The sequence below is a fragment of the Coturnix japonica genome, chromosome 3 (assembly GCF_054131305.1).
Source record: "Coturnix japonica strain WE chromosome 3, WE-NBRP24, whole genome shotgun sequence".
Classification (NCBI taxonomy): Eukaryota; Metazoa; Chordata; class Aves; order Galliformes; family Phasianidae; genus Coturnix; species Coturnix japonica.
In genome coordinates this window covers 39,053,049-39,067,487 of record NC_140665.1, presented here as the reverse complement: position 1 = coordinate 39,067,487, position 14,439 = coordinate 39,053,049, and the positions used below count along the sequence as shown (strand labels likewise).

The window sequence follows — 14,439 nt, the reverse complement described above, 5'->3', positions numbered from 1 at the left end:
AGTATTTTCCTGGAACACCACTATAATTTGCATTAGTTATCACAGTAGGTAACCAAAATGGACTTTTAAGCAAACAGCTTTCACTGTATATCAAGTCAGGTACTTCATGGCCAGGCTAACGTGAGCATTAAGATCAATCTCTTGCCTTTTCTTTTTTATATATATACTAGAGAATGTTGAGTATGTACTGGGAATAACTGAACAACTGCACCTTAACCAAAGGAAATGCACCACTGCGACACCTCTCACAACCCTGACAGTCGCTGCAGATGAGTCCTTGAATTCTTTTTCCCCTCCCTCAATCAGCAGAGGTTTATTTGTCCTGATGTGTTTCTAACTCGCAGTCACACAGCGGAAGCACCAACACTTCCACTCAGCTCCCTCTCCCCTCACTTTTCACACATCAGCTTCAGTACAAAACCTAAAGAGACAAACAAGTGCTACTGTTTGCTTGGCTGCTGCCAACTACTTTCAGTTGAAGCGCTTCTCTCCGGTTCTAAATGCCTTTTTAATATAACTAGCAAGATCTGCAACATATGATGTTCTCATTAACCAACCTGACATAGCTAAGCAAATGGGGCAGAGGTTGTCTTTCACAGGCATCTACCCATTTAAAAGGTATTAAGAACAGCTCTTGAGAGTGTAGGAAGAGAACCAAGCTCCAGCTCTCTCACTACATTTGCTACCATTACTATTCCTCATCATCTCCTACAAAAGACACTGAATGAAATCTAGATGCTGCCATCAGTTGAGCAAAACAAACAACATTTCTAAATTAACACTTGAAAAAGCACCAACCGACCGTGTATCTGGGTAATAACTATTCTACCCACTAGAACACCAGTTACCCATTTGTTAAGTCTAAATGACACGGCTCATTTTTGTGTCAGTGGTGTTTTATTGGCAAAGCAACAGGGCAAGAACCCAACGTATGCTGTGTTGTGCGAGCACAGGTCAGAGGATTAAAGAATACATGTTGTTCCCAAGTAGGTAATGCAGGAGAAAGCGAGCAGACTTGCTGTTAATGGACGGTCTGCTACAGTCTGAAGCATTCCACTGTAACACACTGTAACAGGAGAGCACCGTAACAAGGAGTTAATACACTGTCTGGACAACATATGCACTCCTCATTTCATGGAATACTCCAGCAGAAAATACTGTAATCCAATCGCCCCCACACTTTTGATAGGTCTGCCTCCCACAGTACTGGTTTTGTGAGAGGGACATTCCCCAGTGCTTGGACAAAGACCAGTAATCACAGAGGCCAATCCACCATTAGCTGGTAGCAGCTAGCTACCAAATGAAATACGGACATTTTCCTTACTGAGGTCTTAAGAGAACCTGGATGTATTTGAGTGAGCAGACTTTTCCATTTAAGAAAAGGAAAAAAAAGAAGAGGAAAAAAAAGTCAAGCTATATAAAAACTAGTATTTCACCTCACTAAAACGTACCCATTCCCACACACTGACCGTCCTTAAACCAACAGGGCAGCAAAAGCAAATTATTTTAGTAACCAAAAGTAATTTCAGCTGCACAGATTGTTTTCAGGGTGGTTAAACTTTTGAAACTTCATACGACGAGGAAACATTTTCTTCTCATCAAGTCATGGCTCTTGGAGGATTTGTTCACAATAGCATTAGCTCAGTGCCAACTTTTTGTCAGATCTTTCCCTAACTAAGTTCTTTTTGTTTCAAACAGCTCCTTTACTCAGTATGGACAATCTATTGCAGTTTGCTAATGCCAAAACACAGTAGAATCTCTGGGTGCTGTCTGGAAGGTCCCTTCCAACCCGGGTCATTCTGTGATTCTGTTTTCCTTAAAGCAAGCGCCCACATTATGTGGTTACTTTACTACTTCTGAAAGTTATTCAATAGTTGAATCTGTAAACTTTTCAATAGGCTCTTCCTTCCATAAGAGACCACAGTTATAAAGATGATGAATCCAAATGATTGCTTTTGATGTATAGTACATAGTAATTTCTGTGGATATACGGAATACTCTAAAATTCAGACTGTGTTCTTTTATTATCTCATTCCTTTTTCCATTTGAGTTTCATAAGCAGAGCTCAGAATTATTATGGGTGGGGATGGTCTCTTCATATAGATGGCCCCTTCAGATAGACTGTGCTCCGCCAGGTTGTTCAGGGATTCAAGTTAGTATTTTAACTCACTCAGATGACAATAAACATACCCCAGGCAATTAACAAACCCAATGTTTAAAAAAGTGGTGAAAGTAAACAGTTTAAACATGTGGAAAAATAAAGCACTGACAGGCTTCAAACACAGCCTCTGAAAATTGCTATCATACGAACAAATTGTTACCAAACAAGCTAATACACTGAGAAGCCCCTCCTACAAAACCTACCATGAATCCGCAAAGAAAATGCACTATATTCCAACAGGGGAAGCATAAGTTACAGCTATAAGAAAACAGATGTTGAATTTTTCGCTTTCATGATTATTAATAACTGCTGCAGCATTCAGTAAGTACTCCTGCTTCATTCATGGTAAGATTGTTTGGCAAAGGAACTCTTAGGAATGACAGGTAAGCGTGCACTCAGTGTGCACCAGTCACACAGTGATTTATCTTCCCTCCTCAATTCATCCCCTACTTCTTTAGAAGCAAAGGGAAAAGCAGATGAGCTCACGCTCACTTCAAAACAAGCAGCATAAGAGAACACACTCAGATTTTAAAATTCATGTAGCCAAAGATGCCACCGCTTTGAATTACATGATGACAACACAACGACCTTATGCAACACCCACTCTGATATCCGGCTTCCCCCCACCCCAATATATGCAGGCAGTGACATTCAACTCCTTATTACTGAAGGAGAAAAAAAAAGATGAGAGTGTCTCACTACTTCCTGCAGATTCATTTTTAGAATCCAAGTCTATTGCCAACACATGGCATTGCCAACGTACTGGCAGTGCGCTGCTCCTCCAATAGCTCCTACTAAAAATCACTTTTACTAACAAGCTATCAATGCCCAGTCCATTGAAGGAACATTTGTACACCACCTGGCTACACGCTGATGGGTGCCATTACAACTTAAACAGCCACCTGAGAAGGTTATTTAAGAAAAGATTTAAATGGCCCAAACCAACTTCAAAACACAAGCGAATATTTATCATTGGCAACGACTACCTGAGCAGCTTGAATTCATCACCTGAGTTGCACAGGATCAGTTGCAGCTTAACATTTTGTTTCCAAATAGATAAACTTTTACCCTATATTTCTTCACAGAAATATAAGTAGTTGCAAAAAAATCAAGTAAAACCACATTTTCTAGGCCATGCATAGGTCTTATTGCTGAAACAGTTTCCAGACATGCAACTAGGGTTACCCTCTCATCACAGCCAGTACAGACACAAAGGCATCTCTTCTCTGCAACAGAGCAGCATTGTGAGCAGGCTTTCTAGCAGATCATATCCCATCTCTTATCTGACCTCTCATCACCTGATAAACAGCATCAGTTACGCACAAGCGCTTAGATATCATGTCACGCAGGAAAGCAAAAGAGTGGACAAGAGAAGAGAAAAACAAAATGAAATAATCATGTAATGTTGAAGATAGAGATTGAAGTTCTCCATCACGTATCAACGTTCTACTTTTCTAGGCTGGTCTCAGGACCAAGCCATGACTATTTTGTTAGTCACAACTGAGATAGATATTGAACATTCTTTTTCTTAACATGAAGTAATATTGTGCTTTTTCTAAATTAGGAAAAAAAACAGTGTCATTATATTACATTTTAAGTTGTATTTTTGGAAGCAGCTGGAATACACTGAAAGAATGACTGACATTTGTTTACAACACATTTCAAACTGCATGACTGACAAGACAAAAACAGGTAGAATACGTGGCACTCTGTTCACTTTCTACTTAATTTTTTAACCTACATCTCTCAAAGGACATCATTATTAGAATTTACAAAGTTTTGTACGCTGAGATCACAGTAAGAAACAAACTACAGCAGTGGAATAACATGGAGAAGCACAGCTAACTATTACAACAGTAGGAAAAGTGGAAAAGCAGCTTAACTACTCCGTTAAGAGTAAGTCATTCTTGTTTCCTCAGTCCCTTCCATCATCCCTACAGTCGTGCTCCCCTTCTGTTTAAGCAGCAAAAATAGATTCAACTGCTCAAGAGCAATAGCATCCAAACCAAAGCCAGAGTCATCATCAGTGATGATACACTGATGGGTGGGATGTGGGGGATGACACAGCACTCTCATGTCTAAGAAAAAAAACATAAAAACCTCGACTTGGAAGCATTTCAGATTGCATGGGCGAGGAGAGGAAGAGCCTCACACAACCACAGATCTAGAGAAGCTGCACACAGTTTGCAGGTGGCTGCCTTCTCACAACTGAACTTAAATTCATGAAAGAACCAATCCACAAAGACAAGGCAGTAATTTCTCCAAGTGATATTTGAAATGAAGAAAGCATAGACACGACAAACTTCGGAGACTTCACATTCCAGCAAGAGGAGGACAGCTTTATCAAAGTGCCAAGGCATTTCATTCAGTTGTTATAGACTTATTTATAGCAGAAAAACACCTTTGGGACAGCAAATAGCTACCTGCTAAACAGCAGAACATCCTTTTCTGTCTTCTTGCTCCTCCTAGGAAGCAAATCCACATGACAACATGTCTTCATTTGTCTAAAGATCGAGATATTGGAAATCCCATCCAATGTGGCATCATTATAAGGCACTGCAGTTACCCTTAAGGATGCAATAAACTAAACTTTCAATACTTAGCCATTAAAACTGGCAACATCTTCCTTAGACAAAAGGAGACAACAGATTTGACGTTACTTTCAGTCCCCTTCCAAAAAGGAGTTCTCCTGCCGTGAGGAAAAACAATCAGAAGAATTTGCACTCCACTGTTCCACTCTCTGACAAAAACTGGCTAATGCACCTACAGTTAAAACACACTTCCTTTTCCCTCCTACCTTAACCTTCAGAAAGAAGCTCAAGTGCACTAAGTCTGTCAAACACGCAGCTCCCTTTGCTCTCCTCCTGTCATTATACACACATAATGGTACACCTAAGAGCCTCGCTTAATGCTAACCGAAATAGTTTGTGTGTTCCAAATGGAGAAAAGAGGAAGAGAAGGATGGAAGGAGTTGTTGAAAAATTGTATCCTTGTAAAATCCCGAAGAAAGCAGCTGCCTTCATTTTCCCCCTGCTCTCCCCAAATGACTGAGTTACTTTTAGTCAATCATTGTACTCCACATATCATAGTTGACCTTTGAATTTCTTCCGCCTTAACTTCCGCCTTAACTTCATGGTACGGCCACTATCAAAAGCTGACAGAAGAAAAAAAAAGGAAAAAAAAAAACAAAGCACTTCTGCTCCCTCCCTGCCCCAAAAACACACAAAGTCAGGGAACTGAAGGAAAAACCCCAGAGCAGCACAACACACTGGGTCGTAACCAGTTCTGCAGGAGCAGTCTGCCTCCCTGTGGCACAGCTAAAATCAATTCCTGCAACTCATTCCACTGCACCCAAAAAATCCGACAAGCCAGAAGCTTAATGGACCTTTAGTCCTAAGCATTACAGAGCTGGGTTTGTTTTTCCTTTTTCTCCATTTTTGTTTGGTTTTGGAAAAGGAGATATAATGAAAAAGCAGTTTCTAATTTTAAACATGGCAGAAATTATCCAGCTCTGATTACCTAATAACTGTTTTACTCTCTTTCTCTAAAGTGCATGGAGAGGAAGAGAGGAGGCACAGCAATGAAGGAAGCAGAAGAGGTCTACATTAAAAAACTACAACAATAACCCAAAACCACCACCTTCACATAGAAACAAAAACCAAAGCTCATCAGTGTGATCCAGGAGACACCAAACATTGGCTTCGGCTGAAGCTTTACCTAGCAGGCATCTCCTCTTGATGCCTCTGCTTACAACACTCAGTGCCTACGGGTCTCCTCCAGGCTACGCCTATGAGGATTTCACTCTTGGCAGCAGTGAGGTGTTTGGTGCTTTCCTCTGTCCTGCCTGAAGGGCTCCATTCAGCAGGCCTACTGCTGTAATGCTTGGAAGGACAAGCTGTTTTGTCGTTTCATACCCAGTCGTCGCTCATTTGTGGAACAACTTAGTTGTTAAAGGACTCAAAACAAAATCTGAAACAAGTTAAATGATTTCCAAATACACGGGTTTTGATTCACGCCACTCCTTGAAGATTGGGGCGATATAACTGTGGGATATCACCGGGATGACTCCAGCTTGGGAGGGCACACATCACTTCTAACCACGCTGAAGAAGCCACTCTACTTTGTTCCAGGACACAGAGCACAAACAAACCCATTTGCTATGGGTTAAGACATTTGCCCACAAGAAGGAAAGTTCCAGTCTCCACTCCAAAGGCTGTTTAATATTAAGTACAATTAATGAGCACAAGAGCAACCCACATTTTTCTCAGTCTCACAACTGCTGGGCTGGCAACTTGCTTGCTTCTATGTCACAGACTCTGTCTGAGGAACTATTTCACTAACCATTAAACAAGTGAGACAGACTTACTCTTTCCAATCTACAACCCAGTGACCTGGCTGGACAAGGAGCAAGCTGAACCCCTGGTTCTCATACTTACAGTCACTCTCACTGGAGATGAAAAAGAATATGAAGGAGAAGTGATTCTGTCACCTCTAAGTACCTTTGAATAAAAAACTTCAACTCTGCCCCTCCTCTTCCTTTTAAGAAAAGAAGAAAAAAGTGCTCTCATACCTTAAATTCCAGAAGTGGAAGAAGTAATTTCATCCTACTACAGCTTTGTGCCTCGTTCCAAAACATGAAACATCTCTCCTGCGTGTTATTATTATTATCCACATATTTATTAATGAGACAGCTCTTACTTTGCGTGCTTTAGCTCCATTTGTGCACACTCAGCTCCCACTGCCTACCTAACCAGAGCAGCGCACACAGGGCTGTGGCTCCCACCACTGCTGACAGAGGCCGAATGCTTGGGCAAGGATACTGCATGCTGGAGCATCCAAATGGCTTGAAATGTTATAAATGAAGAACCAAAATATGAAGAAGTTGATATCAACTTGACACTCCTCTACTAAGAAAAAAAAAATAAAGCATTCATCTCTTCATCTCTCTTTCTCAGGTGCAATCCTGGAAAAGGGCAAATACTTTCACCTCTTCTAAAAGAAATGGGAATTGATGATGTCCATCACAGCACAGGGTGTCGTACCAAACAAGTCTGGGGTGTCCAGATAATACATCAGGTCTGAACATGGAAAAAAAAAAAACACCCTTATGGAAAAACCATTCTGTTTGTCTAGCTAGATCTGTAATTAACATGCAAATTAGTTATTCACACAAATGAAGAATGATCCCCTTCTGGCTTCTGTAATTGTAGAGACTCAACAAGGCATAGACTTCAGTTTATAAGAAGCGATGCTCTTCTGTAAGCAACCCTGTTTTCATTGCACTGAAATAGTGGGAAAGCAATGAAAACTACACAAAGTCATACAAACAAAGAAATTTACTACAGCAGGGTTTCTGTTCATAAGTTTAAGGCAGTTTGCGCTGTTGCTTCGTACCAGGGTCTGACACTAAGTTAATAAGGCTTTTATTGAGATTCAAAAGCTATTACATTACACACATCTTCCCATACTTACATTTGCTAACCTACTCTGAGGCCCAGGATTAAATTTTACGCTTCGCTGACAGAAAATAGAATCCTCAATCACCAATCCACACATAATTGTTAATTTCCCCACTTGTTTCTCATGGTCACAGTACCTATTTTGTTCCTTACCACAACCTTAGTTTAAGCTTCCACATTTTTAAACCCAGTGTTGAGCTTCGGCTCACACATGCAGAATATCTCATTTACTTTAACTCATCTTTGCTAAAACTCTCCAATTGCCCAGATCGGTGAGGTATATTAAACTTCTAGCAGAACGATGACAAGTTATAAGGCTGAAGCAAGCATCTCAGGATCATAGATCTCTTCAACCCATCACAGCAAGTTGTACTACTACCAATAAGGAACAGCAGCAGGTTCTAGTAGATTAAGCTCCAGAGTTGCTCTCAGAAAAACTGGTTTCTGTTCTGTTTTATTCTCACCTGATCTTCTAGGTGACCTTGTGCAAATCACCATCCCCACGCTGCCGTTTCCCCAGCAGTAAAAATGAATTGAGCTCAGCTGCAAATCTGACTGGGAACTCAAAAAGAGACATACCGGGAGTTAAAAATCTATTTCCCTATCTGCAGATATATGCGCCTTTGATAGCTTTGCTTTATCCCATTATGCATCAGCAGCAGCCTAAGATTGCTTTTAGTTTCTAAACACACTCTGGTGGTTCCTCAAGAGAGGCTTTAGGGTACTGCCTTACTTTTTATCTCACGCTTCATCTATTTCCGCTACTGTATCTGCTCCGAGAGCCTGCATGTAGGATACATGCTTTATACTTGAACATACTGTGTCGACAGCCACAGTCCTGAGGCCATAGGGGGCAAAGAAGAGGACAAGACAGAGCGTGGAGGTAGCCAGAGAGCAGTCAACTCCCCAGATCCCCGCTCACCTCAGTTACTCCTTAAGTCAGCATGCAAGCTCTGCTCCCACAGCTCGCACAGGAGCCAGCCAGATTTTCACTCGGAACATGCACACCAATGAGCATCAAAGTAACTGTACCGAGATCCCGGTGGCTGTGCGGATGGAGGAGCACGGCTCCGCTCACCCAACAGCACAGTGCCATTTTTAAGCAAGCAGCGCGGCTCAGCCGCACAGCGCCCAGCTCCTCACCCTCTGCCCATCTCTGGGTTGATCTGGGGGAATCTTTTACGATAAATCTCACTTCCCAGAGGCTTTGCCACACAGCTTCTGGAAGCTGCTGACTTAGGGGAGGCACATGCAAATCCACGGATTCACAGCCATGAAGTGAAGGAGTTATGGGGCGATGGCGCTGCCTCACACCTCGCCGTGCCACATAACACCGCTCTGACCCACGCAGATGGGAACGGCGCAACGTTCGGTTTCCCTTTCTTTCTCTCAACGACGGACCATCGCAGCACCTCCAAACGCTCTCCCGGAACAACGCCGGGGGAAATGATAATTAAAACAATTAAAACACAACGAGGGGAGGGGGGAAAGCCCGCCGCAGCCCCGGCCCACGATGAGCCCGGCTCTCCGGCGGCCAGCAGGAGATCCCCGGGCTGAGAACGCCGCCCCGCTGCCCCCCGGCCCGCGACGTGGCTCGGCGCGGTTGGGCGGGAGCCGGTCTCAAGTCCACCGAGCAGCCGCCCGCCCCGCGGAACGCAACGGGGGCGGGAGGAGAAACGTACAAATAAAGGGGAAAGGGTGCGGAGAAGCGGCGCGGGAGGGCGCTCCCCCCCAGCCGCACGCCGCGGTGCCCCTTATCCCGCCGGGGGCTCGCAGCCGGGCACGGCGCCTCGCGCTCACCTTCCTGCCGCCTCCGCCGCCGGCCAGCGCGGCGCTGCCGCCCGAGTACATGTAGTAAGCGATGCCCAGCACCCAGAGGAAGGCGAAGCACAGGAGCAGCCGGGACCTGCGCCGCATCGTCCCCCGCGCCGCCGCCAGGCCACCAGGAAACGGCCAGCAGCAGCAGCAGCAGCCGCCGCGCCCGCCGCCGCGCAGGGTCAGGGGGCAGAGGGCGAGCGCCCGCCCCGCCGCCAATCCCGCACCGCCCGGCCCCGCGGGGGGCGGGGAAGGGAGGAGCCGGCAGCGTCGCCATGGTTGCGGCACGCCGCGACGCCGCCGCCCCCAGCCTGAGGAGGAGAGCGCCGCGCATGGCGGGCACAGCCGGGCATGGAGCAGTGTAATTCACAGCGGTATCGGCAGCCCAAGGCTGTCAACGTGCTGATAAACTCCAGCTGTGTCATCGGCTGGAGGTGAGATGGTGAAGCAGTTCCCCTGCTGTGTGGGGACTCCTTCACCGGCCAGATGTGCACTGTTCCTTCTATGGCTCTGTACAGAAAACATCGCACGCGGATGTGTCAAGTACTCGATTCTGGAGCCGTAATCCCATTTAACCTTACACATTCTGCAGGCCACTTACTCTTCAAATGCCTTGCAAAGCCTATGGAATCTTTTCTTGCCCTTTTCATAGTCTAAAAGATGTTGAGACGGCCTTCAAAGGTCCTCCTGAAGCCTCAGGTAATTTCACTGACTTTAGCAATGTGCTTAGATAGACTTTTTTCCCTTTTCCAGCAAAATTAGCCAGCCAAGCATGTACAGAAAATCCTTCTGTGGCTGCACACTTCACAAGCTTACTGCAATAATCCACTGCACATGCCCAGTCGCGGTTTTCAAAGGCTTATAACTCAGCCAAATCAAAACTAATTTCCTCTTGAACAAGCAAAGGCACATCTACTTAAAGGAAGGCTACTTCCATGTCAGAGTTCACTTCTCAGCCTTCTACTGATAAAGCTCAAGAAATGCTGTAAGGATCTACTTAGCTCAAGAAACTTCCCCCTCACAGAATCACAGAATGACCCGGGTTGGAAGGGACCTCAAGGATCATGTAGTTCCAACCCCCTGCCTGGCAGGGCCACCAAACATACACATTTACTAGATCAGGTTGCCCAGAGCCCCGTCCAACCTGGTCTTGAACACCTCCAAGGACGGGGCATCCACAACCTCCCTGGGCAGCCTGTTCCAGGGCCTGACCACTCTCCTAGTGAAGAACTTCCCCCTAACATCCAACCTAAATCTTCCCTCTTTTAACTTAAAATCATTTCCCCGTGTCCTGCTGTTGTCAGCCCTTTCGAAGAGTTTACTCCCCTCCTGGGTGTAAATTCACCCCCACCCCCTCCTGATATTCTGAACTGGCTGAACCAGTTCTGTTCAAATCCTTCCAAATTACTCACATTTGGAAAAAAGCCCAAAAAGCTGGAAGATTTCCTTCTGAAGCACTTGTATTTCAGTGACCACAGGAAACACAGAGGTTTGGGGTGGGAAATGTTATATAGCTTTAAGTCTAGGAAAAGCTGCCTGTTGTATTACGACACGTTTGCATGCACATACCTCTTTGCCTCAGAAGTCCTGGCGTGTTTAGTCAGCAAAGCAAATCAGACACACACAAAAGAAGAAACAAAAAGACACACAAAAAAGCAACCTTCAATTAAAGGAAGGAATCGGAGACAAAAATGTAAGACATTTAAAACTGATTTTTTTTCTAGCTCGTTTCAAAAGAAAATATTAGCATATTTCAAGAGCAGCATTGCTAGAGTGATTCACTGAATCCAAATGCTTCTGTATCAACCGCGGTGCTTTAAACAAAAGGGAGATCAATCATGTGAGAGTACAAATAGGGGTGAAATTTGCAGAAGGAGTCATCAAAACTTTTCCTTTGATCTGTAATGCGGCACCTAGATTCAATGGGCCGAATCCTGCTCTGCTTAGCTAGGGCGTAAACCAGAGGTTATTCTGCCACATGCACTTGAGAGCAGGTATGGAAACAGACACAAGTGAGATCAGAGGTTAATTCGGGGTGTCAGCAATCACCTTCTTGTAACTAAAGACCACAAACATTGCTCATCCTTTTCTGGAGTGAAATGACCTAGCCTGAGGTAAATGGATCCTCCAGCAGCGAGAACAGAAAGCAGTCCTACTCTCTAGGAATAAGCAAGTCCATCCCTTACTCATGCACACAATCTTACCCCTGGAAAGATGGGAGTGAAGAGTATCAGATCAGGTCTAAAACCCAGAAAATAGGCTTTAAACGCTTTAAAAGGCCCAGATTCTGACCAAGCTACCTGAACCTTTTTGGTATACAGAAGCTAACGCACATAGTTGATCCATTTCAGATTATATTGTTACAAAGCCATACAGTTATGTCAGAAGGTGTATTATTCCCTCTCCCTCAAGAAAATGGTTACTCGTTAGCCTGATGTAAGACGTGTTATAACACAGAAACCGCATATTAACACGAGATGTAAAATACATCTGCGGGGATAAAGGTTTATTAATACATAGAGAGCTTGAGCTGAATACTCAGCCCGCTCCGAGTTTGTGTTTGTAGTGAGAGAATCGTGTTTGTAGTGAAAGATCCTGAACCTGCAAACGTTTATGCAAATGTTTAACTTCATTCAGCGCATATTCCCACCGGAGTCAGTCAGACTACTCAGATGTTTAAAATTATACGCTCATGGCTGAGTACTTGCAGGATTAAAGGTTAAGTGCAGCTAACAGGTCTGAAAATCTATGTGGGTGTTTTGCAATTCCTCACTGCACAGTGGTAACAATGAGACACAGCCTACCTCCTTAGTAAAAGACATGGGAGTCAACGTGTCCTTTCCCATCTGTTAAGATGACAAGAACTGTGTTTGTTTAATTTTTCAGTGCAGTTTCTGATGCTACCCAGAGTAGGCAGACGTGCTGGCAACAGGCTTCTGGAGTGGCTCACTTCCAGAAAATCTTGTTACCCTCCAAGAACGCTGTTGGAGCTGTTAAAACCCCAAGAAGCAAATATTGTATCACGCAAGTTTTACCTCGAGAACAGCGTGTCATCCTGCCTGACCACAGAGTACGCCCTGCAAAGCCGGAGTACTTTCAGGTCCATTAGAGCTGAAATTCTCTCTCACTGCAGACTTTAACATCAATAAGGCAGTATCTTTGCTTTTAAAGCATGAAGCAATCACTATTTCCCCTGGAAGCAGGGTTTTTTTATGCTGTTTCCTCACTAGAGAACAAACCATGCGTGCCATCATGAGATGTAGGTAAAGCAAATGCTGTATTTTCTCGCAAAGGTTTACAGCATCACCTTAAGCCCATGTGCTTCCGAGGCAAATAATCCAAATCTGGAAGTTCTTCCTCTCTATTAAAGTTGAAAGTTCAACATTCCTTGAAGGTTTTTTGTTTGTTTGTTTTATGAACAGAGGAAATGGACTTTTCCCCTGTGGGTGGTGAAGGCTAAACTGGTTTTGGCTGAGACAGAGTTAACTTTCTTTCTAGTAGCTGGTTCAGTGCTATGTTTTGGATTTAGGTTTTAAGTATGTGTTGCTAACACAACCATACTTAAGTTGTTAAACTGTGCTTACCCTAAGCTGTGGACATTTCAGCTTCTGGTTCTGGGCTGCCAGCAATGGGCTGGGAACACACATAGAGACAGGGGGTGGGACAGAGTCAGGACAGCTGCCCCAAACTGGCCAAAGGGATGTCCCATATTATACAGGGTGATATAGTACAATAAAACTGGGGGAGCTGGCTAAGAGAGCTGCCACTGCTGAGGAACCAAGTGGGCAGAGTGAAAGCATGGTGAGCAATTGTTGTGTGCATCACTTGTCTTGCATATTCTTCTGTCATTATTATCATCACCCTTTCCTTCTATGTCCTATTAAACGGTCTTTATAACAATCCACTAGTTTCACTATTTTTCTACTTCTCTTCCCCCACACCGCAGTGGGAGGACACAGCAAACAGCACCGTGGTGTTAAGCTGTCTGCCAGGTTAAACCACAAGACAAAGAAAGAACAACTCAGCCTTCCGTAGGCCTCCTGCTAAGGATGGCAGCAACCAGTACAAACTACAGATACACTGCCAACTATTCTTCCTGAGCTGAGTCACTTAGTGAGTCGGACTGAACTTCAGCAGCACACACACACACACACACACACAAAACCCCTCTTGCAGCATTCTGTAGGCTGGTTATCAGATTTCCAAATGTGATATGGCTCAGAAGCATCTCTCACAGGAGAGTGATGATAGGTGGGTGACAATCAGCTGTGGAGAGAGACTTGCTGAAGCAATGACCTCACCTTTGATTGGGGTAATTTGAACCCCATTCATTGCATTTATCTGAATTCTCAGGGTCATGCTGGATTCCTCATTGCTGCCAGGGACTGTGAAGACTGCCCTGCCTCATACTGTAGATCACCAGGAAATTCCTCTCTTCCCCAGCACTTGTGTCACAGTGGGATGCAGCCATAGCACTATATACTAGCACCTGAGGCTAGGGGTGAACACAGAGTGCTAATGCATACAGCAGTCTGGTTTTGAGCAACAAAAATGGATGTGAACTCTACACACAATGTCTCTGTAACCTCAGCTGGTGTTTTATTTGTTCAAACTTATCATCCAGATCAACAACGTGAGGCTGTCCATGATACAGAAAAGCACAGAAACTTCTGCTAAATCAGCTGACAGCAAAATTCCTGGAGAACAGGAAAGAGGTTTCCCCAACTCAAAGCATTCTGCCAGAAGCAGCTTTTCTCATCTCTTAAACTAAATCTTTCCTAGCTAATTGCACTGACACCAGCTCACCACATGAGATACAAGAGAATGAAGAAGACAAAACAGAAAGAGGAATGAAGGAAGACAGGTAGGAAGGGAGCTCAGTGCACAAGGAAGCCATGGAGGGCCTTCCCTTTCAAAATCACAGGGCTGTATTCACACTATCTGCCTGCAGCATCTGTAGTGGGGTGAATGGTGATTCAGATGGCCTGCTCCCCAGGATGTCAG

General features: G+C 44.4%; 1 protein-coding gene across 1 annotated transcript in view; it reads right to left on the bottom strand.

The window, feature by feature from the left end:
- Window positions 1–9,619, bottom strand: part of GALNT2 (polypeptide N-acetylgalactosaminyltransferase 2) — an 86,084-nt gene extending 76,465 nt beyond the window's left edge. Inside the window, exon 1 of the mRNA XM_015857914.2 lies at window positions 9,421–9,619. Within this exon, the coding sequence (XP_015713400.1) occupies window positions 9,421–9,537 (117 nt within the window). The 5' untranslated portion in view covers window positions 9,538–9,619. The remainder of the gene's footprint in view (window positions 1–9,420) is intronic.
- Between the last annotated feature and the right edge of the window lie 4,820 nt (window positions 9,620–14,439).